The 24,126-nt window shown below is 39.9% G+C and overlaps 1 protein-coding gene across 5 annotated transcripts in view; it reads left to right on the forward strand.

Moving 5' to 3' along the window:
* The window catches only part of Ralgps2 (Ral GEF with PH domain and SH3 binding motif 2), a 143,790-nt gene that overhangs the window by 12,426 nt on the left and 107,238 nt on the right, over positions 1–24,126 (forward strand). For all 5 annotated transcript variants that reach the window (XM_041662281.1, XM_041662280.1, XM_041662282.1 and 2 more), the window contains exon 2: positions 22,917–23,054. In XM_041662281.1, coding sequence (XP_041518215.1) covers positions 22,998–23,054 — 57 coding nt within the window. In that variant the 5' untranslated portion in view covers positions 22,917–22,997. The remainder of the gene's footprint in view (positions 1–22,916; positions 23,055–24,126) is intronic.

The following is a 24,126-nucleotide window of genomic DNA, read 5'->3' on the forward strand; positions in this document are numbered from 1 at the left end:
TTTCATTTACAGTTCAGGCAACAGTTCCTCACTAAGGGAAGTCAGGGCTGGAACTCAAGGCAAGAACCTGGAGGCAGGACCTGATGCAGAGGCCCTGGCTCCTCTGGTTTACTCAGCCTGTTTTCTTACCACCCTCAATGTTTTGGGCTCTCCTCCAGCAATCACTAATTAAGAAAATGCCCTACAGCTTGCCTCTAGGCATATTTTATGGAGGCATTTTCTCAATTGAGAGTCCCTCATCTCAAAATGACTGGCTTGTGTCAAGCTGCCATAAACTAGCCTGCACAACTTCTGTTCCTGAGACCACTTCAACTTCCTACCACCACCCCCAAAAGGATTTCAACTTTAATATCAGAGTTTTCAAATTTAAAAATCTGTCTCTGTCTTTTAACAATTGTATTAAGTGGGAAAAGTTTTTGTTTGTTTAACTTTGTGAGGACAGGGTCTTACCGTAGCTGAGGTTGGCCTATAATGCACTGTGTAGAAGAAGCTGGCCTGGAATTCAAGCAGTCCTCCTGCCTCAGCTTTTCAAGTGGTGGAATTACAGGCATTAGCCACTCATTAGTCTAGACTCATTTTGCACCTGCAGAACGAGCGTCCTCACAATACTTTGCTTAAAACAGGTGACATGCGAAGCTTTCACAGCAGTGCTGCGCACCAAGTATTGCCCAGTAAAACAACGTGCATTTGTATATAATGCTATTTGTGGTCATTAGATTTTGTGTTTGGTTGGTTTTTTGTGAGCAACTAAAACGTTCTCAGCTAGAACTAATTTACCTGTTGTCACTTATTAGGTTGCTAAAATAACTAGTATATAGAATATGAAAAAGTAGGGTACAATGCGACCTCCAGTGTTTGATGTTTTTTGATCACTTAATCAAATTAATTAAACCGTGGTGATCTAAGTGTTTTATTGATATTAACTCATTGGGTCTTCATAGTAACTTGGTGAAGTGTACTGTTAGCTTTATTGGAGAAATTGAGTGCAGGATGAGGAATCAACTTGCCCAGAGTTATGTGGTGTGTACATGGTGGTGTAGCAATTGGTTCTGTCGGTTTAAAAAGTGTGTGGTCTTTTGTTTCATGAATGAAAGACATACTGCAGACTGGGAGAGATTAAATATCTAATTAAGGAGTTGTGTCTCGGATGTATAAAGAACTCTGAAACTCCTAGTACTAACCTACCACCACCCAACTTTTTAAAAAATATGCCAAAGGCTTGATAGACATATCACCAAAGGAAATAAACTATGTGTATGTAGAGATGCACAGCCTTTATTTTGATTGAAATATTGCTACTCACTAGAAAAATGAAAATTAAAATCATAGTAAGCTACCACCATGGAGCAAAAGACCCTCATAACAAGTATGTGAAAGAAACTAGGATCTTGTACTTTACTGTTGGGACTAACATGGTACAGCCTTCATAGGAGACAGTTATTAAAAATTTCACAGGGCCTTCATACTCCCATCCTTAGCAGCCTTACTTATAGCCCCACCAGCCCGTGTGTGTGTGTGTGTGTGTGTGTGTGTGTGTGTGTGTGTACTGCACTAATGTACTGCCAAACAGCCTGTACGCACAGCAAAGATTCAACCAGTCCTAACTGCTAGTACTGCCACAGTCGAGAAACCCTAAGAAAGGGTCCAAGGTCGGTTTGGCTGGGATCTTAAATGTAGCTTGTTGCTACTGCAGACTCCCCTGGAGCTGCTCCCAAAGGCTGGTGCTCACATGGCAGTACTTGTGCATGTGTGGAAGGCTGTGCTTGGCCTTGCTTTGCTTGTTCCTCTCTTCTGTCCCATTAGAGCGAGGCTTGTTCCAATAGACCTTGCTGTAGAGTAGGAGTTGGCCGACTTTCGGTCATGTGCAGATGGTGCTGTGGACCTCGCAGTCCGCCAAGTCTCCGTGGTGGCTGATGGGTTCTGCCCCTAGGGTGAAAGCTCTCATGTGGATGGGTGCACCTGGCTGTGTTCCAGTAGAGGCTTCCTGCGCAAAAGTGGGACTGGCTTAGGCCTGTCAGTTGTGGTTCGTCATTTGCCTTTCTTCTTTGTGGGTGAGGTTTCTGGCTAGTTCCCTGAGGTGACATCTGCTATTGGGATAGTCTCCTTCATTGCAGCTGCTCATCCTTACTGAGAGTGACGGGCGTGAGCAAATGGAGCAGAGTGCTAAAGCAGCCTAGTCCCTGCATCTCGCACACAACCCACAGTCAGATAGCAAATTTGGCAAGTTTACCTTTGAAACTCGGCTTTGGAATTAGGCTTTCCCCTAAAATCATCTGTTGCTTCCTCTGCCTTCAAGGTTCCCCCTCTTACTCATCATCTGCAAATGTTGCTTTCTAAAATAAAAGTACTATGGCATACTTGTCTGCCTCTCTAATTATTCCGGGATTTCCATCCCCCAGAATGCAGTTCTTAACTGACTTTTACTCTTACTCCCTTTAGATAATCACTCTATGGCTGGATCTGCACAAACATAAAGGGTTTTGATTGTTTTTTTAAAAAAATACACAGTTAGTACACATCTTTTTACATATTGGGCAACTCTATGTCCGGGGCTTCCCTTGGTCTTTCTGTTAGAATGTGCTGATGTACTGTCTCAGAAGAGTGTGTCCTTCTCCCCTTGCTATCGGGAGCTTCGCAGTCTGCTGAGGGCTGCTGCAGTGTGTCCGCTGTGTACATATGTGCACCTTCATTTCCTTCTCCCCAAAGAATTACACACTAATCCTACCCATCCTTGAGGCTTTGTTAAAAATTATTTCCTCTGCTGGATGAATGGAAAAAGATAAAGGAGGACTTGACAGCTCCTGCTATGGTGGAGGACAGAGTTTATTATAGATGTGAGGGAGAGCACAGCCAGAGGCAGAGACGTCTGGGAGAGTCCCTGGGAGTGAACATGACCCTGAGTTGGGCCTTGTGAGGAGAGAGGGGAAGGAGGAGGGAGAGCTAGGAGACCAAGAGACCAAGATTCCAAAAGGGAAAAAGGACCAGCGTAGCCAAAATGACTGGATTATATAGGGAAGAGCAGCTGGGGGAAGGCAGGGGTTATTGGCTGGAATTTAGGGTAAGGGGTGGGCTATGCCAGCCATGAGGACCCTATAACAGATAGAAACTGAGGGATGCTGGAAGAACCTGGCAGCCAGTGTCCACTTTGATATGTTAATAGGCACTCAGTTAGCCTTCTGTCTCAGGTTTGAGACCTAACTCTGGGATTGCCCTTAAGCATATTTTTTTCCTCTGCACAGTTTCTACTTGGTAAGACTGATCTAAGATGGGAAGATTTTCTGTGAGAACCCTGACATTTTCTCTTTGGCAAACAAATCTGAAGGAGCTCTAGCACATGGAATGTGAAAGAGAAGATGAAAAGTAGAAACTTTCTAAAGAATGTTTCTTTGCTCTTGAGAGAGCTTCTCCCCCTCTAAGCCCTGCAGCCCCTACTTTCTCATTTGTGTGTTGGTATTTACCTTATAGGACTGTAAGAACCTATGAAGGACAGTATTCCAGTGTCCAGAACACCTCACTGTTATGCAGGAAACTACCTTTGCTTGGTCACCGCGTGGCCAGGAAGTTACTCAGGAGTAAATGCATCATCAGAATCTGGTTCTCAACTCTCAGTAAAGACAGTCTGGTGGAAAACAGACTGAATTTTCTAGAGATCATCTTTAAAAAATTATAACCAGCTACTGTACCTCTTAGTAGTATATACTTGTGGCTGAATTGTTTTCCTAATGAGTAATTGATAAACATTTTGTGTGTGTGCATGCATCCATGTGCTTATGTGGTGCACATGGAGACCAGGCATCAACACTCTGTGTCTTACTTAGTTTTTAAAGATAGGTTCCCTCTCTGGCCTGGAACTCATTGGTTAAGCCAGGCCGACTGGCCATGAGCTCCAGGAATCGGCCTGGCTCTGCCCTTCCAGTGCTTGTGTTAGAAGCATGCCTGGCTTTTGTGTGGGTCCCAGAGATCAGAACTGAGGTTCTCAGCTTGTGTGCCAGTGCTTTTCCCACTGAGCCGTCTGTTTTCTCTCAGACAAATCCCTCGGCTGAAATTATGTTAAGGTGCTTCTTTGTGCATGTGCATGCTTGCATTGTTTGTGTATGTGTGCATATATGTGCATACATGAGAGAGCGAGAACATGCATGTGTGCTACAAATCATTGTGTAAACATAGTAATTCATTCCCTTGGTATTGACAGGGTATGGTTACCTGCAGATCTTCAGTACCCTGTTTTAAATAGAGCAGTAGTTGGGCACGATGGTACAGGCAGGCCTGTAATCTCAGGCTAAAAAGTGAAGATGGGAAGATTGTAAATTCTGGTTACCGTACTTCCATATAGTCTGTGCATATCTTCCTAATCTCTAGATTATTTATAAAATATAGCCTAATGGAGATGCTATATAAAATAGTATTTTATTTGTTTTGTTTTGGGACTGTATTGTTTAGGGAATGATGTGGGAAAACTACATGTCCATTATAATTTATTTTTTTCTCAAATATTTTATAGCTGGTTGAATCTGGACTATAGAAGCCACATTTATTTTGCAAACCAGTCACTTTCTCTGCCCACCCCCACCCCGTCTTTCCTTCCTATTTTGAGACAGGGTTTCATACTTGAATTTACTATGTAGCCAAGATTAGCTTTGAACTCTTATCTCCTGCCTCTGTCTCCCAAGTACTGGGATTATAAACAAATCCCAACACACCCAGTTTGAGTTGTTAATTTCAAATTAGTGGAGGGCTGTGTCCATAGCCCAGTGGTAGAGTGCTTGCTTTGCATACCCAATGGCACAGGTTCAATCCCAGTACAGAAGAAACAAACACCTGCCCCTAACTAATGGGCATTTAACATTAGAGAATGTGATGTTTTGACTAGTTAGATACTGATGGAGTAGATCCCGGCTTTCACAAATTAGGCTGTGGTTTTCACTATTCTGTGAATAACTGGGAGAGTGTGTAATATATAATAGTTTGTAATTGTAACGAGTAGAGATTTGATCCTAGCCTACCACCCAGGATACACATTCCGGTGTGATTTACTAATATGCAAGTCATGTCCTCACCTTTGTACAGCTGCTAGAGCTCATTCATAGTGGCTGAAAAGAAGTCTAGAAGTAGCTGTCATTTTAGACTTAGAATCATTCACTGTTTGTGGTACTAAAAAGAAAATTAATTATCCCTTCATGTTTTGTGTGCCACAGTAGTATTCTCAAATGTGGGGGTCTCAGACTGTTTTGGGGACAGATCCCTCATAATGTCAAGGGCTTATTGTACTTGAGGTTATCATAAAGGTATTCATTTGTTGCAGTGTCTGAATTCAGTAGCTGACAATCTTGTCAGCCTTTTTAATTTGTATATTTTATTTTATTTAACTTTCTAAGTCAAATTTGCAAGATCTTTCTCATTTACCAGTCCATTTATAAGAGCTTGTCCTTTGTGTGGGTGCAGAATAAAATCCCAGCCTTTGTCTCACTGTGACAGACCTCGTCCTTTATACCTGTTTCTCTATACTCAGTTCCTGGCTCTTCCGGTTTCTTTCTTGAATTTTGCTCTCTGCTGTACTCCGTCTGTTGGCAGTCTTCTAGTAGATGACTCTCAGCCTTGTTTATGCTGTTGACTGTATTGTTTTGTTCTTGTAATAACCTGCCATTACAAGTGAGAGAGACTAGGTAGTTATCTCCTGCCACTCCCTCACTTTCACAGCGGTTAAACATTTGATAAGGAATTGGTGAGAAAAGATGGTCTGGCTATACAGAAGGATTTAAGGATTAGCAGACGGATGGACAGTGTCATTAACTAGTTATAGGCTGGCTCACATGATCTGTCTCTGTTTCTTTCTCTGTCTGTCTCTGTCTCTGTCTCTCTCTCTCTCTCTCTGGTTTTCAAGACTGGGTTGGAGCCTGTCCTGGAACTAGCTGTTGTAGACCAGGCTGGCCTTGAACTGCCTCTGCCTCCCGAGTGCTGGAATTAAAGGCGTGCACCACTGTTAGGCACTGATCTCTTATCTAAAACTGAGAAGTGGAGTGAAGGAAGCAGTGGTTAGCAAACTTGTTTTTACTCTTTCTTTGCTTCCTCTTCCTTTATTCTGACATGATTGACAGCTGCTGTACTTTCTCATCACTTTACAGCAAGTCTCTGCAGCCACCATTCTCCATGGGGAGCAGTCAGGGAGTGAGGGGGGTATCGGAATGAGGAAAGATCTGGGACTTGAAATGCATCCCAAGATCTTTAAAATGCCTCCACCTCTTTAGTAATAATCATCTGTTATTCCTTCTTTTAGCTTGAGGCAAAAATACGTGTAACTGGATCCAAAACACCATTCACGAACACATTTAACTGTCTGGTCTAGTTACTGAACAAGTGACCTCTATTGCCACCTGTTGGTAAGAGTTGGGATTTTTATTAGGCATGTTGCTTAGATAACTGAATTTTGCAAGTTGAAGAGCTTTGTAACGCAAGAGAATTTAATTTCCCTTTATAGTTTCAAACTAGTAGTGAAGTGGTAAGAATAGCATACCAGGATTCGCCACAGAAATGACCTACGGTATATGATATATGTGTGTGTGTACATATATATGTATATATTCCCTTTATAATTATACATGTGTATATTTTAATGTATGATTTCTTATAGATAGGAAAAGGTACTTTATGCATAAGTACTCTGTATCTATGTACATACATTAACTAGGGAGTTGGCTCTGTAGTTACAGAGACTAAGTCAAGTCCCAAGATACCATACGCACTTGGCAAGCAAGCTGGAGACCTAGAACTGACGGTGAGTCAGCTTTCCTCCCCATCATCTGTTCTCTGATCCCTCCACAGTAGCACACTTGTGCCAGATATGAAATCTGTTTCTCATCCGTTGGGTGGTTTTCATGTTTTAATTACTAATAGTATATAAGCATGTTTTTAAAAAAAATTTTAAGTACACAGTCTTGTGAGTTAAATGGACTTTTAAGAGCCAGTCTTGAGTAGAATGTATAAACTCCCAGCCAAAGGACATAAAACTAAATGTTGAGAGCACATTATTTATTAACCTATATACCTACTTTGTTATAGGAGGTCAGAGGTCTTTTTAAAATTTTTTTCTTTTTTTGAGATTATAATTTCATCATTCTCACTTCCTTTTCATTCCTCCAAATCCTCCTGTTACACCTTCTTGTTCTCTTTCATATTCATGGCCTCCTTTTTTGTGTTTTGTGTGTGTGTGTTTCTCTAAATACACAAGTGCAGTCTGCTCAGTCTGTATATATTTTTAAAGAACTTGTTTTACTTTGTTTTGGTTTTTGTTTTTCGAGACAGGGTTTTTCTGTGTAGTCCTTGCTACCTTGGAACTAGCTCTGTAGACAGTATGGCTTCAAACTCACAGAAATCTTCCTGCATCTGCCTCCTGAGTGCTGGGATTAAAGATGTGCACCACCACAGCCCCAGTTTGTTTTATTATTTTAAATTACACTGAGTGGGGTAGGTGCTTTCGGAAGCCAGAGGTGTCAAATCCCCTGAAGCATTGGTTCTCAGCCTGTGAGTCACTACCCCTTTAACAAACTGCTGTCTCAAAAAAAAAACCCCAAAACAAAATAACCCCCCCCCCAAATCTACATTATGATTCATAACAATAGCAAAATTACAGTTATGAAGTAGCAATGAAGATACTTTTATGATTAGGGTCACTACAACCTGAGGACCTGTACTAAAGTACAGCAGCAGGGGCTAGTTAGAGATGGTTGTGAGCATCCTCCTTGTGTGCTGGCAACTTCTGGAAGAGGAGCAGTGAGTGCTCGAAACAGCTGATGCATCTCTCCAGTTATGCCATTGATCTTTGTATTAGAATTACTTAGCATGTTATTGTCCTAAATTTTTTGTGCTTTACCTTGAAATACTCTTATTTTGTAGTCTTCTATCTCCCTTGAGAGTTAAACATTTGAAAATTCTTCCTCTACAAGTTAAATGGCATCTCCTGTGTACAAGCAGCTCAAACTGGTTTGGAGCTCAGCATCTTTCACTTCCTTTGCAGGGCTGGGTTTATAGGACGTGCCACCATGCAGGACCGGAGGACCAGTGTTCCTACCCCTTTGCCTTTAATATATGCATTCTATTTCAGTGAAGGTATTAAATGGCTACAGGGTAAATGAAATATTTTCCTGCTGCCTTTATCACCTTCCTTCTAATTTAAGGTGCTGACTTAGTTTGTTTTCAAGCCCTCTTTCTCACACTTCTTAAATGTGTGCCTCAAGCATTTAGGAACGAATATAAAGTATAAATTGATGTTTTAGCTTAAACAACAATTTGATGAGTGAGTGAGTAAAGCTTCCTGGGAAATGATTTATTTAGTTGTTCTGACACGATGCTCTAAACATTAAATAGTGTCACTTAACATTACCAGCGTTTTTCCCTTTTACGTCTTGGGTGGTGTATGAAATTGCTAACCCTGTCATTATGGTTGGCTTCAAGCATTGTGAGTTTTTCCAGAACTCATTTTCTCACAGTTTCAGGGTGTGTTCATGTCCGTGAGAGCTACTGCTATTGTTTGAAATTCTTGCTACTCTTAGATTTAAATTAAGTATAGCTTATATTTTTACATTTTATGCTAAGGATAAGTGGCCTTTTGGTTTTGAACTGAGGAAACATTGTATGTATTTGAATAAGCTGTTAACATTTGTTTATAGACACTAGGTGTTCTTTGAAATGCTTCAAAACAGGAAACTTTTAAAGTTATTCTGCTGGGAAGTTACTCAACCAGTATAGACTGCGTAAGTATTACAAAATTTGAAAAATTGTTATTTGAACTGTTTCTAATCCCTAAGCATTGGGGCCGAGGGAGGTTCAGCTGGCACTTAAAAGTCGGTTGTCAACAGTAGAGGTTAGCAACCCTAAGGAATCATCATTGAAGCCATGTTTAGAATCGCAGATAGGTATACTATGTACTAAAGATTTCGTTTTTTATTAAATATGTAAATTTATCCCTCTTTGCTCTAAGTGAATAATTTGCCCAGTATAACACACTTGGTTAGACCTGTAATTGAGGTTCCATGCCCCATGCTTTTACACTGTCACCTTTTGCCCCATAAGCAAGGAAGGCAGTGGGAATTGTTCATGGATTCGTGTGAAGTGCATTTTTCTTCCTTTTGGTATCGTCTGTTAGACATTGTGTTTTCTGTGTGACTAAAACTTTTGCATCTGGCCTAGGGTGATAATGTATGGAAAGTTCTGAAGTCAAAGGCTAGAATGTTGGTTTATTTATTTATTTTTATTCTAGCCCCATGTTGGAATGCCAAAATGTTGTTGGTTGTTTTTGCTCTCTTCTGGCTTTTTGGGGGGACCTTGCCACCCAGCTCCCAAATAAATCACACACGGACACTTATTTTTACTTATAAAGTTCTCGGCCTTAGCTTGGCTTGTTTCTAGCCAGTTTTCCTTAACCTAAATTATCCATCTACCGTTTGCCTCTGGACTTTTTCCTTCTCTTATTTCTGTAATCTTACTTTCATACTTCCTCCCTTACTCTGTGGCTGGCTGGGTGTCTGGCCCCTAGCGTCCTCCTTGCCTTGTTCTCTTTTGCCTCATCTCTCCAGATTTCTCCTCCTGTTCTCTCTGCCTGCCAGCCCTGACTATCCTTGCCCCTACCTTGCTATTGGCCGTTGAGCTCTTTATTAGACCATCAGTTGTTTTAGACAGGCAAAGAATCCCAACTTCACAGAGTTAAACAAATGCAGCATAAATAAAAGTAACACATCTTTACATCATTAAACAAATGTTTCATAGCATGAACAAAGGAACACACCTTAAAATAATAATCTACAGTACCAGAATGTGAACATGCATGGTTTATAGAAAAGGCATCTAAATGAGGGTCCCAAAGAGAAAGAGGCTGAATAACTTGGATGGGAAGAACCTGAATGTTCTGCTGGTTTGGTAGAAGGTGGGAAATTCCTAGTGTGTCAGGAATTTTAAAGACAGGTAATTAGTTTCCTAAGATCATTTCCATATGGAAACTGTTAGTGATTCCCAGTAACTGTCCCTCCTAGTCTACATTTCTCTGCTTGACTGTTGACATGGTCCTACTGCTTGGAACTCTACTAGAGCTCATCAGAATTTCTCCATATTGGCAGGCCTGTGTGCTAAGTGGCATCTTCTCTTCATAATGCCCTTCCTTTTGTATTTGTGTGTTTGTATTGTTTCTACTACTTCAACATGGTTTGCTTTCTTCTTGCTTTTCAGCTCTCTTTCTTTGTATTCCTAGATACCGTCTTCTATAGAAACCACCTGATTCTTGAAACAGAATCACAGAATGGTAGTCCCTGGATCGATCTTTCCTTCCTTCTTTCTTTCTTTCTTTCTTTCTTTCTTTCTTTCTTTCTTCTCCTTTTTGTTTCTAGCCATATTTTAAGTTTGACCAGCGTAGAAACATCTTTTAGGTTTCCTTCCATCTGTCTTCTCTTTGTCTTTCTCTTCAGGATGTCCATCTCTACAGTGTAAACTTGGACAAGTTGTTTTTTTTTTTTTTTTTTTTTTTTTTTAATGGTGTTGGATAGCAGTTGATGTGCTCTTCCCTGGAGAAGACAGCTTCTCCCACTCTCAGTATTCCTTATTGCCTATAATAGTTCTTACTGTAGGGCTGAGGCCTCATGGTGTTCTCCACTCCTTTCACTCTTGCGTGTCTATTGTGTCCTTGGTTCATGTTGGTAAGTCTTTGAGGATAGCTTCTGATATTTCCTAGGAGACGATCTCACAGCAAACTCTCTGATTTGCTGGCTCTTACAGTCTTTCTGTCCCCTCTTCCACAAGTTAGGTGGAAGTTAGGTGTGTAGTAGGAGGCCATTTGTTTGCTCTCAGTGCTGTCCAGACCTTGAAATAATCACACAGAAATTATATTATTGGCAATACTGTTTGGCTTACTTAGTAGCTTAAGCGTATTTTTGACTTACTCTTATGATGTGGGATGTCCCCCTGTATGCTGTGATTACCATTGATGAATAAAGCAACTGCTTTGGGCTTATAGCAGAGCTATAGGGGAACAGAGCTAGGCAGGGAAAACTAAGCTCAATGCTGGGAAGAAGGAAGCGGAGTCAGGGAGAAGCCATGGAGCCACCATTGGAGGCAGATGTGCTGAAACTTTGCTGGTAGGCCTCAACCTCGTAGTGATGCACATATTAATGGAGATGGGTTGAATTAAGATGTAAGACTTAGCCAATAAACTAGAGCTAAGGACCAAGCAGTGATTTAAATAATACAGCTTTTGTGTTATTATTCCGCGGATAAGCTGCCAGGAACTAACTAGTAGCCTCCTTACAACTCTCTTATATCTTAAATTAACCCATTTCTATTAATCTGTGTATCGCCATGTGGCTGTGGCTTACTGGGTAAAGTTCTATCCAGCACCTGTTTCTGGTGAGGCTACATGGCTTCTCTCTAACTCCGCCTTCTTTTCCCAGCATTCAGTTTAGTTTTTCCCACCTAGCTCTATTCTGCCCTGCTATAGACCCAAAGCAGTTTCTTTATTAATCAGTGGTAATTCAAGCATACAGAGGGGAATCCCACATCACCTCCCCTTTTCTGTCTAAATGGAAAGGAAGGTTTTAATTTTAACATAGTAAAATTACATATAACAAAACAGGTATCATTAAAGAATTACAGTTACAATATTTATATCTACTTCATCTTTATCATAATTAAAGAAAACTATAACTATCTGTTCTTCAACTTTATCAAAGACTCCCGAAGGATAATATATATTACCTAAGTTTACAGAAAGTGCATTGTAAGCAACTTCCAAAACTCTAGAATTGACAGAGACATCTTGCTGCCTGGACATCACCCAAAGTTCATCTGCAACAGTTCGGGCATTCATCTTCAGCCTACAGGCCCATAGTATCCTGCAGACTTTTCTGTGAAGAAGGAAATTTCAATGACAGTTCTGCCTATATTGGCAGTTTGTCAGTCACTTTCTTCTGTGTCCTGCGGAATGTCTTGTAGACTCTTTCATGAAGCGGGAACCCTGAAGGACTGTCTCACCTTCTTTAGGCAACTTCAGCAGTCATTTTTCTGTGGGTCCTGCATGTCGGGTTCTTGTAGCATAACATCAAACAGTCCAGGAAAGAGCGATTTCTTGTCCAAATGGCTAGCAAATTCCATAAGGAGCCTCTTTGATGCCCATCATCCTGTTGAAGTAATTGGTGCTGCCAGAAGCAAATGTGTCTTATTGTCATGAAAAGTCCTAAGTTATTAAAACATTTTAAATGCTGTATTCTAAAAGTCTCTGAAAGATTTGAAGAATAACTGAAATATATCTCTATACATCTAGAAAACCTAACTAACATGACTACTATAGATGATTATCTCTTAACCTATATTTCTTAATTATGTATACATTTTTAAATGAATTAAAACGCAATACCTTAATCAAGAACAGAAATATATAATAAAATTGACCTTAAATTTGTATCAATAAACCAAAATCCACACCAATGCAAATCTCTATAGCATATCCCCTTTAAATGTAAACAGACATTTATAAACAATATTTGGGAATTTGGACATAGTTTTCTCCAAACTGCTTCCTGTTTTTTGTTGGGTGAAGTAATTTTTGGGGATGTTCATGGCAACTTTTCGTGTGTGTGTGTGGGGTCTTGGTCCATCAAACCACGTTAGTCTGGAATTAATCCACAGGTTCTCATCTTTGAAAACAAAAGATACCTCTAAAATATATATGTTGGTTTAACTTAGCAACCCATACAATGAAATGTCTCTTTATACTTAGTTCCTTCACAGTCAAAAAAATTCAAAGAAAACACAAACAATAATATACATATTACTCTATTACTTTTTCTACAAGTTTAATATTTATTATCTTTACTCCTTTAATCTATGATTATCTATACTCTTTTATATTACATTTACTGTCTCTTTACTCTTTTTCTTTTCTGCCCAAACCTACATATATTTTTTAAACACACTGTATCTCGTTTAAGGATCTTTTATGTCTGAATCTGTCCTATTGTGTATCTGAAATCCTTTACTGTCTAGGAACACTTTTTAAGATGTTAAGCAGCCTAGAACTAAGGCTGCTTTGCCTTTTGGCTCTGCCCAGTTCAACGTGGTAGAGGCATATTTACAGCCTCTACAAGCAGTGCACACCACCCCAGTTCCAGGTATACAGGGGGTCTATATTGTGCCATTAAGCAGTTTGTAACACGCTGCTCACAAATCCCGTTTAAATGCTCGGCCTCCTAAAAAAGCCAGAGTTCATGCTGACAGCATGGCCCAGGAAGCCACCATTTCAAAACTGTGTGTGTGTTTTCTGATACCACTAAATCAGGAAGACCTCTCTTAAAGGAATCATGCTTCTGCTTGCTTCTAGCAAACAGAGCCCACCCAAGAAAATACTGCTACCAAAAAGCCATGCTTAACTCTGTTCTATAATTCCTTTTTAAGCTTTCTCAGCTCAGAGGTTAAGAGCACTGGCTGCTCTTCCAGAGGTCCTGAGTTTAATTCCCAGCAACCACATGGTGACTCACAACTATCTGTGAGCCCTCCTCTGGTGTGCGGGCATACATCGAGGCAGAATGTTGTATACATGATAAATAAATAAGTCTTTTAAAAAAGTAAACTTTCTCAGGTTTTATGTGGATATAGTTAGCCATGTTGACATGCCGGTCTCTAGTAGGAGGCCACTTGTTTGTTCCCAGTGCTGCCCAGACCACGAAATAATCACACAGAAACTATATTGTTTGCAATACTGTTTGGCTTACTTAATAGCTTAAGTATATTTCTGGGTTACTCTTATATCTTAAATTAGCCCATTTCTATTAATCTGTATTGCCTTGTGGCTATGACCTACCAGGTAAAGTTCCGTCTGGCGTCTGTCTCTGGCAGAGCTACATGGCTGCTCTCTAACTCCACCTTCTTTTCCCTGCATTCAGTTTAGTTCTCCCCGCCTACCTCTGTTCTGCCCTGCTATAGGTCCAAAGCAGTTTCTTTATTAATCAGTGGTAATCCCAGCATACAGAGGGAAACCCACATCACTTAGGTGCTGTAGTTGTGTTGTGTATGTGTTCACTGGGACTGGGCTCCATCGCTCTGCATTTTGATTGGTTGGTGTTTTCTGAAATGGTCACCATTTGTTGCAAAAGAAAGTTTCCTTGTTGCAGGATGAAGACTAAACCTCTCTGTAGGTATAAGGACAAATTGGTTAGCCAAAACCAGATGGTTGGCTCTGGAAACATACATACAAGCTACATTATACAGATTGAACAGGTTGTATTTTTGTATTTAGGAATATGTATGTATAGACATATACATTGTATGCAGCAACAATAATGGAAAAAGAGGCCATCAATCTGAAAGAGAGCAAGAAGAGGTATGTGAGAGGGAAGGGGCATGTGTAATTATAATCTCACAATAAAATAAATAATTAAAAATAGACTACCTCTTAGATTGATCATATTAAGGACAAGATACTTAGTGCATGGCCTCCTGGTAGAAAGCACCCGTAAATGTTAGCCTCATTTTTGTGCATTATACTGTTGTATCCAATGTGTGTGACATGTGATCTGACTTTGTATGAAAAGTTGTTTATTCCTTTATAAAAGCAGAATGTTGTTTATGAAAAGGCTAACGCTAAGAGTATTTGTGAATTGCTAACACACTTTGCAAAGCTCCAAAAATAGTAGTCATCTTAATAATCATGATTAAGGTAGTTATTTCTACTCCTAAATTTTCGCTCCATTTGTATAAACTTAAACAGGAATGAGGACAGATTTTTCTACTTTGGAAATTAATAGTTTTTATGTTTTCTTACTGTATGTACTACTTTGTGGTACATGAATTCTTTGAAGATGTTATTGCTCTTTTTTTTTTTTTTTCCAGAGCTGATGATAGAACCCAGGGTCTTGTGCTTGCTCGGCAAGCACTCTACCACTGAGTTAAATACCCAGCCCTTGTTCTGCCTCTTTTAAGAAGTTTATGTTTTTTAATTGTGTTTTTGTGTTTTTATTTGTTGTATACACGTGTGGTGGGTGTGGTGACTATGTGAGTGCATGTGACTGTGGCAGCTGGAAGAGGAGGTGTGGGATCTGTTATAGTTAGAAGTGGTTGTGAGCTGTTCATGGGTGCTGGGAACCAGTTTCTCCTGCAAGAACTATGTGTGCCCTTAACTGCTGAGCCAGCTCTTTAGCCACTCTCCCTACTTTTGAGAAGCTAACTGTAGAGCTCTGAATTGATGACTGTTTTCTCTTAGCATGTTGAGGACCTCACTTTCTTGTTGGTGCTGTTGAGAAGTCTTTAGGGTTGTGTTTTTGTTGTTGTTCCTATATAAGCAATTTGCCTCTACTTCACTCGTTTTTAAAAGAATTATTTGCCAGTTTAAAGTGATACGTGAGAAATGTGTTTTGTTTTGTTTCTTTATCTTGCTCAAGGGTGGTGATTTCTGAATAGGAAGAGGCACATCTCCTTTATTTTGGAAACCCTCCAGTCCCTATTTTTAAAGATCACCTTTCTTTCTTCATCTCTCCTTTGACCTGCTCTTAGGACTTTAGGGTGTACTGTTGTCCACTCCTTACATGCTGTTCAGTTCCTCTCTGTGTGATGCTTTACTGTTTAGTTATGCTGTGCATTCTCTCTTCAGCAGAGTTGATGTGATGCTTCTGTAAAGAATGTACTTTTGTTTAAAAGTCTTGTTGCTTTCAATGATTTTCTTTGCTTGGGGGCGGGGGCTATTGGTTTCAGTCCTTTCTGTTCTGGAGGCTCTATCTGGTAGTTTTTCATGAGAAGTCATCCTAGTCATTGTTGCTTCTTTAACTTGCAGTACGTTGGTGTCAGTGAGGCTTTGTCTGATTTTTTTTACCTGTTCTTACTCAGATTTTGTTAACACTGTCTGTCTTGTGTTGAAGGATTGTGACTGGTGTGAATTTTATTATATTTATTTTTAAGACAGAGTCTCACTATGCAGTCTTGACTGTCCTGGAGCACAAAGTCATGGAGCTATGCCTGGCCATGTAAACATATTTTAATGTGGACTTCTTATGTTGAGGGTCTAGGGCCATAGTGGTAATATAAATTCTGATTCTGTGTTTGTGTGGTATTGTACCTGGAACAAAGGTTGCAGGGGTAGATACTGTCTTCTAACCTCAACATTAAGCCCAGGCCAACACAGATAAGGCTAAGACATATTTTCCCCCAGAACATCTTCCCATGTTGGACTACGCTTTGACCTCTCTGGCTCTGCTTCAAATGGAGATGGGTGGGGATGGGGTTGGAAAAAGAGAATGATTGCTGAGTTCTGTTCTTACCTCTTAGTGACCCTGTCTTTTCTCTTCTACCAGGATTAGAATTCAAACTCTTGTTCTAAGTGTCTCATGAAGTGCAGCGCGTTCTTAGATTATCTTGTCAACTCTGTTGCTGGAATGGTCGTCAAACTGTGTTAATTAAATGACCACATCTTACTGTCATCTTGTAGCCTTACGTGTAATATTTGATCACCATTTTCCAGTACTTTTACTGCTCATCTGGTTTGTAATAATCTCACCCTATGAATGATTGCTTTGTTTAGTCATTCACTCTTTCTTTCCATTTTTATTTATTAAGTAGATAAGTGAGGTGAAATATACTATATGTACATGAATGCAATGATGAAGGATAGTGAATATTTTTTAAAAAGATTTATTATATTCAGTGTTCTAGCTGTGTATGCCTGCATGCCAGAAGAGGGCACCAGATTCATTGTAGATGGTTATGAGTTGCTGGGAATTGAACTCAGGACCTCTGGAAGAGCAGCCATTGCTCTTAACCATCTCTCCAGTCTGGATAATGGATTTTTTTTTATTTTCTTTTTAAAAATGTAGGTCTTTAACATCAAGAAACTTATAATTATCATTCAGGAATAATAATATAAACAGTGTGAAAATGCCACTTTGTGGGAAATATTGGGCAGGAAATTATCTATAACACAGATCTTCATCAGAACCCATTCTTTTTTTTTTTTTTTTTTTTTTTTAAAGAAAGGCAGACTGCCACATGCATTGCCTCATTTGGGTGTGTGTCTGGAGTCTTGGTTCTCATACAGACCTGAGAGCTTGTTTGGAGGCTCTAACAGGGGAGCACAGGTACTCGTATACCTGTTCGGGGAAGGGCGTCCTCTTCAGCTGAGTGTGCATCTTCAGGACGGACACACATGGAGCAACGAGGGAGGAAGGGGGCACCCGCCTAGCCAGCTAGATCGATCAGTAAGGTAACAAATGTTGCATCCAGATTGCCCTCACATCCCCAAACCCATTCTTTTGAAATTTCTAATATTAAAGCTTTTTGTGAACTGAAATAGCAGAGATAATCACTTAGTACTGTACCAGAAATAGTTTTAAGAGGCAACTGCCTTTTTTTATTACTAAACTTTGTCATAAACAGTTCACTATTATTTGTATTCAGTATTTTTAATGACTAATTATAAAAACAATGTATTAGAATCTGGAACTAACCTCATTTTATTAGGTTAGCAGAAAGTGAAGTCACATGGTAGGGTAGGCTTGTTGGTGCATGTGCACTTGCTGCTCATACCTTTGAATGTCCATGAGTAACAGAAAGTGTGGCTTTGAATGTTACTTAAATTAAATGTTAAAGGAGAAAGAACTAGCTGTCTGTCATAACTTAAATATCAAATATCTAAGAATCTTGTCTTTAGAATTTGATTTCTCCTACTGAGCCTGTCACTGCTGTTGTCACATTCCAGTTTTTAATTATTATTAGTGTGTGCGCATGTGCCACAGAGTGTAAAGGTTGGAGGACAATTCTGAGGAGTTTGTTTCTCTCCTTCTACCTTTACATGGGATTCTGGGATTGAACTTACTTACTAAGCTTGTGTGGCAATTGCCTTTCCATCTAACCAGCTTCATTTTTTTAATTTCTTACTTTTAATGATCCATTTGAATATTTAAAATGTAGAGTTTCTTTTTTCTGAAGTGAATGCAATATTTTTTAAATTACAGGATATTATTTTACATAAATTCCATTAAAAACTGGAACCAGTTTGCTCAACTCCAGTTGTGCTAAAGGCATTTGAGTCAAACTGGGAATCACAGGACTTGCAGACTTCCATGACAGTAATGCAGATGCTGCCGCCATAAAACAGTCATGGTTACGTGGAAATCGTGCTATAAAAAGGGATTCACAGATGCACAACATTTTAGCCAGTCAGTGAATAGCATGTCTATATTATTAAAACGTAAGTAAGGGAATATGCTGACAGTTAATATAAACTAATAAATACTAACAGTATGCCTGGGGCAGTGGTGGCGCATGCCTTTAATCCCAGCACCCAGGAAGCAGAGGTGGATCTGTATGAGTTCCAGGCCTGTCTGGTCTATGGAGATGAGTGCCAGGACAGCCAGGGTTACACAGAGAAACCTGTCTGAAACAAAAGAAAATTTAAAAACCAATAGTATAAACTAAAAGTCTTCTGTATGAACTTCACACTAGAATAAACTGTATAAACTCTGCAGCTAGAATAGAGATGGAGACACTAGAAGCCTTGTTAGATTGGAGTCTGGAGGCTTGTCTACTTGATTTGAAGTTGGTGATTGAAGAAGTAACTCCGCAGTGGGTATCTGGCAAACCCAGCAATGACATCTGAACACAGCAGTAAGTCTCTGCTAGTCATATCCCTAATGAGAGTATTACAGTATAGCATTCAACCCAGGGAAGGAAGGGTGAATGTGTAGTTTCAGGTGCTAAAGGAAATAACCTTAGTTATATGCAAAGACAGTACTGTTACTTGTACCTTTTAGAGTTATCAGTGATGTTTTGTTGTCCAAATAGTTCCAGAGAAACTGCAACAATTAATTTCATATCACTCCTAGTTTCCTTGTTATAGGAAATTGAGTAACAGAGAGAGGTGAGTGAGTGGCCGTGCTGCCGGATGGTCCTGGGAACTGAGTCCAGGCCCCCTCCAATTCCCTAAGCTTTTCTTGCCATCCAGCGGGGTGTGTTCCTGGCTGCTGGCTTTCTTTACCCCATTCCACCCTGCCCCCGAAGCCCCCGCCTTTTCGTCTGCGGGGTCCTTGGATCTCCTAGCACAGCCTGCTTCAGGGTGCAGGGGATCTGAGAGCCTGCTCCAGTGCTGAGGAGATCTAAGAGAGGGCAGACCACGAAAAACTCCCAAATACACAGTCAGCCACAGCAAAGATTGGACCAAGACACCAAGACTCTGCTGGCCTAATTTGAAGGAAGAGATGGGCAGGTGCCAATGCAAGAATTCCTCCAACATCCTGAAAAGCAACATAACACCAGAATCCAGCAAACACACAACAAGAAGACTTGAACATCCTAACCCAGAAGAAGTAGAAGATTTTGACTTTAAAGGTAACCTTATGAAAATGATGGAGACCCTTAAACAGGAAGTGAAAAACTCCCTTAAAGAAATGGAAGAGAGAACAAACAAAAAGTTAGAAGAAATTAATCCCTCAAAGATACCTAAGAAAACCAAGAAAAAGCAGTCAAACAGGTAAAGGAAACAGTTCAAGACTTAAAGACCGAAATGGAGGTAATGAAGAAAACACAAACCGAGGGATGGCTGGATATGGAAAATCTGGATTAACAAACAGGAACTACAGAGACAAGTATAACCAACAGAATACAAGAGATAGAAGAAAGAATCTCAAGTGCTGAGGATACAATAGAAGAAATAGACTCATTGATCAAAGAAAACAGCAAATCCAACAAATTCTTAACACAAAACATCCAGGAAATCTGGGACACCATAAAAAGACCAAACCTAAGAATAATAGGGTAGAAGAAGGAGAAGAATTCCAGCTCAAAGGCCCAGAAAATATATTCAACAAAATTATAGAAGGAAATTGAGTAACAAAAATAGTGTACGTTTTGTAAGACGGCTAATATGTCTGTACTGTTCATAGCATAGAGCATTTTAGGAAAGAATGTGCAGCTGTGTCCACCCTGAGACCAGTTAATAGCCAATTTCCCCATCACCTTTAATCCTTTGTTTATTAAAGGAAAAAGACAAAAAACTTGAAGTATTGGAAGTACCCTTGAAAAGATGGGCAGTTGGGAGGCTAAATGGTTGATTTCTGCAGTTTGATGATCTAGTTTGTGAACTAAAGCAAGGATCTAAATCTTCACATTTCAAGGTTTTCTGCTTGGGAGCTCATTGCTGGCTGGAAAGAACCCAGAAGACAGCCAGAATAAATATCTTCAGAACTAGAAGGGAGTAAGTTGAAATTAGTGAACTTAACTAAGAAAATAGTTATTGTGATATGTGTAGTCATGAGTGTGCCACTTTATATCCCTAGTAAAATGAAACAAGCTAATATATATTTGTCTCATTTAACTTGAGATGTATACCAAAAGAATAAATCATATTTCTTTTAGTTTCCCACATAATAGATTTTAATGTAACTTGGTTTTATGAAATATTTTAATAATAAAATTTGGCAAAGTCAAGCATGGGACATGAGGCAGGAGGATTACCTACCATAGGTTTGAGACCAACCTAGGTTCTATATAGTAAATTGTAGACCAGTCTGGATTATGAAAACAATCTGTTTCAGAACACACACACACACACACACACACACACACACACACAGATTGAAAGCAAGCAAAGAAAACCTGATTCAAATGTATTAACATTTATTCCTAGTTTGTATTACCTTTATTTAGTAAATAGTAGTACAATTTATGTAACTAACCTGTAAAATAGCTTAAAGATTCAATTAAGTCAATTTTTTTCTTAACACTAGGGGGACCTCTAGACTTAAACATTCTTGTCTCTTCTACACACAGGAGAGGAAATCATCTGAAAACATTGTTACAAAATGAGCACTGCTGCCAGAGAAAATCAGAGTCCATCTCAGGCTTTGTAGTAAAGTTTTAGACCAGTCTGGTTTGCCGAGTATGATTCTGATTCAAAACACTCACACACTCTGTCCCTTTCTCCTTCCCTTCCTCTCTCTCGCTCTCCCCCTCCCTTCCCCACTCTCTCTGATAGTAAAATTCAAAGTAGGCCAAGAAAACCTGATTCAAATGTCTTAATGTATAATGAATTGTAAAAATATTTATTTGTTAGGATTGAATCTCACTGTGTAGCCCAGGCTGACCGAGAACTTGAATAGCTCAGGCTGGTCTTGGACTGTGATCTCTTACTTTGGCCGCACAGGGTTGGGGTTTCAGACGTATATCCTCGTGCCCAGCACAAGCTGATTTCTAGTATAGCAGGGCAAATGTCAGCCTCACCTTCACAGGATATAGTAAGGATAATGGAGCCTGTGTAGCGAGATAGTGTGAGGAATTTCTGTGCTCTTGATTTTCATATTGATTTTGTAAATGGTTTCTAAAGCCTATTAATTGAAATATTTCTTAAAAATTGTCATATGGTGTTACGTCCCTAGAAGGTACTAAGGCTAATCTGAAGAAATGAAGGTAATAAGTGCTTGTTGAAAGCTGCTGTCATTAGTTATGATTTTGAAGCATTTGAAACCCCGGGGGTATGTTTGGTCCATCTGAGAAACATATTCTCATTCCTTGCATGGTAGGATTCCTTATGGTGCTCACCAGGTACACTCTGATTGCCAGCAGTATATTTAAAGAGTTTGCCTTTTTTTCTTTGTTTGGAATCTGTTAGATTTAAACTTTATGATCCTCATTGCATTGTTGTAGGAGCATATTTGTCGTCTGTAAATGCATATTAGTTCAGTTCTCTCCACTACAGCTCTGCAAAGTAGACACTTACTGTTTCCCGTTTTATGCATGAGGAAACTACAGAAAAGCTGATTTGTTGCGTTCAGATGTAGACTGTAAGCTCATGGTTTCCTGGGAGGTGGAGGGAAGTCTGTCCCGGAGTTGAACCTAGGTCCTTACCCAGGCACATTCTACTGTGAGCTGTATTTCTGCTGCCTGCCCACCTCCCCTCTCCCTCCAGTGGGTTGCCTGCTCTGCCCTTGAACTTGTGGTCCTCCTGCTCAGACCCGGCCTAGCCGAGAGTGCAGGCTGTGTCATCAGGTCCAGCAGAGCCTGCACTTGTTACAGAAAGGAAATGGAATTGGTGGATTATCATGGACATTTCAGTTTGTATGGTAAATAATGTTGAATACCTAAGGTAGAGTTTCTTTTACGAAGTAAGATATTTAGGTTTAGGAAGAAACTTAAGTCTGTTTACCCCTGTCAATATATGGAAAAGAAGAATTTATGGTATATTGCTTGGGAAAGACACTGAAATCTCAAGTGAACATTCCGATTTTAGTAAAGTGGAAATAAATAGCAATGTTAATGCAAAGATACTTGGCTAGAGTTTTACATGTCTTGAGTCGTGTTCCTCCTTCCTCACTTGCCTGCTGGTGTCCCAGAGGTTGTTCTTTGTGTTCTGTAGGAGTAGTGATGACATTGTTGTCCCACTGCAAGTGCAGAGTTCTCTTTTCACCCATGTTTTCAGTGGGATAGCGGATGGAGGACACTCAACAAACCTTAAAGCCCTATACAAATGAACACACCATGTGTTGTGGTTTTGTGGCACGTCCTATAATATTGTATTTGTGGTATCTTGGTAGAGCCACAATGGCAAGCTTCTTCAGTATTGTTAATCTAGAGGTGACATCTGAACCTTTAAAACATCACGGAGTTGGGGGATGTATTACTTTGCCACATGTTTCAGATACTTGCTTAGTTAACCTAAAAGTCCTGTGCAGTTTGATCTTTCTCCCTCACAGTGTTCTCTTAGTGAGTGAAGTAGCACTTTTATTTCACTGCGTTGGTAGTGACTGTTGACACACTTCCTATTTCTGATCTTTCAAACACAGTGGCTTAGTGAAAAAAAAATTAAGCAGACTGACAGATTGCCCCCAGCGTGGCAGTGGCCTGGCTGTTTTCATGAACTTAGAGGAAGACACACATTTTGATTTCTTCTTCTTTGTTTCTAACAGGAATAATGTATTTGTGGCCTTGGACATGAAGTAATTGGACCTGTTGCTGTTGATATAGGATCAGGGACTGATGAGGGAAGCATGGACCTAATGAACGGGCAGGCAAGCAGTATTAATATCGCAGCTACCGTTTCCGAGGTAAGACATGTAGTGGCCTCATTATAAAGTTTCTTATCTGGCTTTCTAAAGTTCTAAGCATTAAGGTTGATTACATTTTAAAATCAATGTGAGCCAAGGCCTAGCCAGCTTCTGCAGCTTGTCTTTCCAATTACTCTTTCTTAGTCATCATATAGAATAATAGATTTTATTGTTACTATCGTTGGACCTTGCTTGTGTTTGTCCCTTCCCTCCTCTCCTGCTTGCTAGACTCCTTTCCCTTTACAAATAGTCTGCCTTGATATCACACACACACACACACACACACACACACACACACACACACTTTGGTTCTGTATGTGAGAAAGCTTGTCTTTCTCTCCTCCCATTACTTTCTCTTATTTTTTCCTCCCTTCTCTTTCTAGACATCTTGCTCTCATTTAAGAGTGCCCATTCTATTTTCCTTTTGTATATAGATACATGTATATTTATATTTGGATATAGATTCCTCATAATCAGGGAAAAACATAGCATTTGTTCTTCTGAGGACTATCATCCACCCCCTCCCCACCCCCCGTGTGTGGTGTATGCACAGAATGTACAGGTTCATGTGCCTGAGCATGCACATGCAGAGGCTGGAGCACAACCTTGGGTATCTTTTCCTACCACTCTTTGCCTTACTGCCATGAGACTATGCTGGGATTGCAGGTGTTTGGCCCTGCCTGGCTTTTTATATGGTTGCCTGGCTGTCTACTTAGGGCCTCTTGATTGGATAGCAAGCTCTCTTCCCTACTGAGCCATTCTAAGGTTTTTTTTTTTTTTTTTTTTGTTGGTTGGTTTGTTTATTTGATTTGAAACAAGGTCTCATTGTGTAGACTAGACTGGCCTGACCTCATACTCACTTTGTAGATCAGGCTGGCCTCGAACTCAAAGATCTGCCTGTTTCTACCTCCCAAGTGCTGAGTTTAAAGGACATGAGCCTCCATGCCTAATTTCAGAAACAAACAAATGGCTAAGTTTTGTCATTAGCATGTTAATTGCATCATACAAGTACTTTAGGTACTTAAGGTAGTTTAAAATAATAATGATTGCCTAAAACTCTTGGGATTAGTAT

Source organism: Microtus oregoni, unplaced genomic scaffold (genome assembly GCF_018167655.1).
Source record: "Microtus oregoni isolate MIOR12 unplaced genomic scaffold, Mior012 000013F_ref0000133, whole genome shotgun sequence".
Lineage (NCBI taxonomy): Eukaryota > Metazoa > Chordata > Mammalia > Rodentia > Cricetidae > Microtus > Microtus oregoni.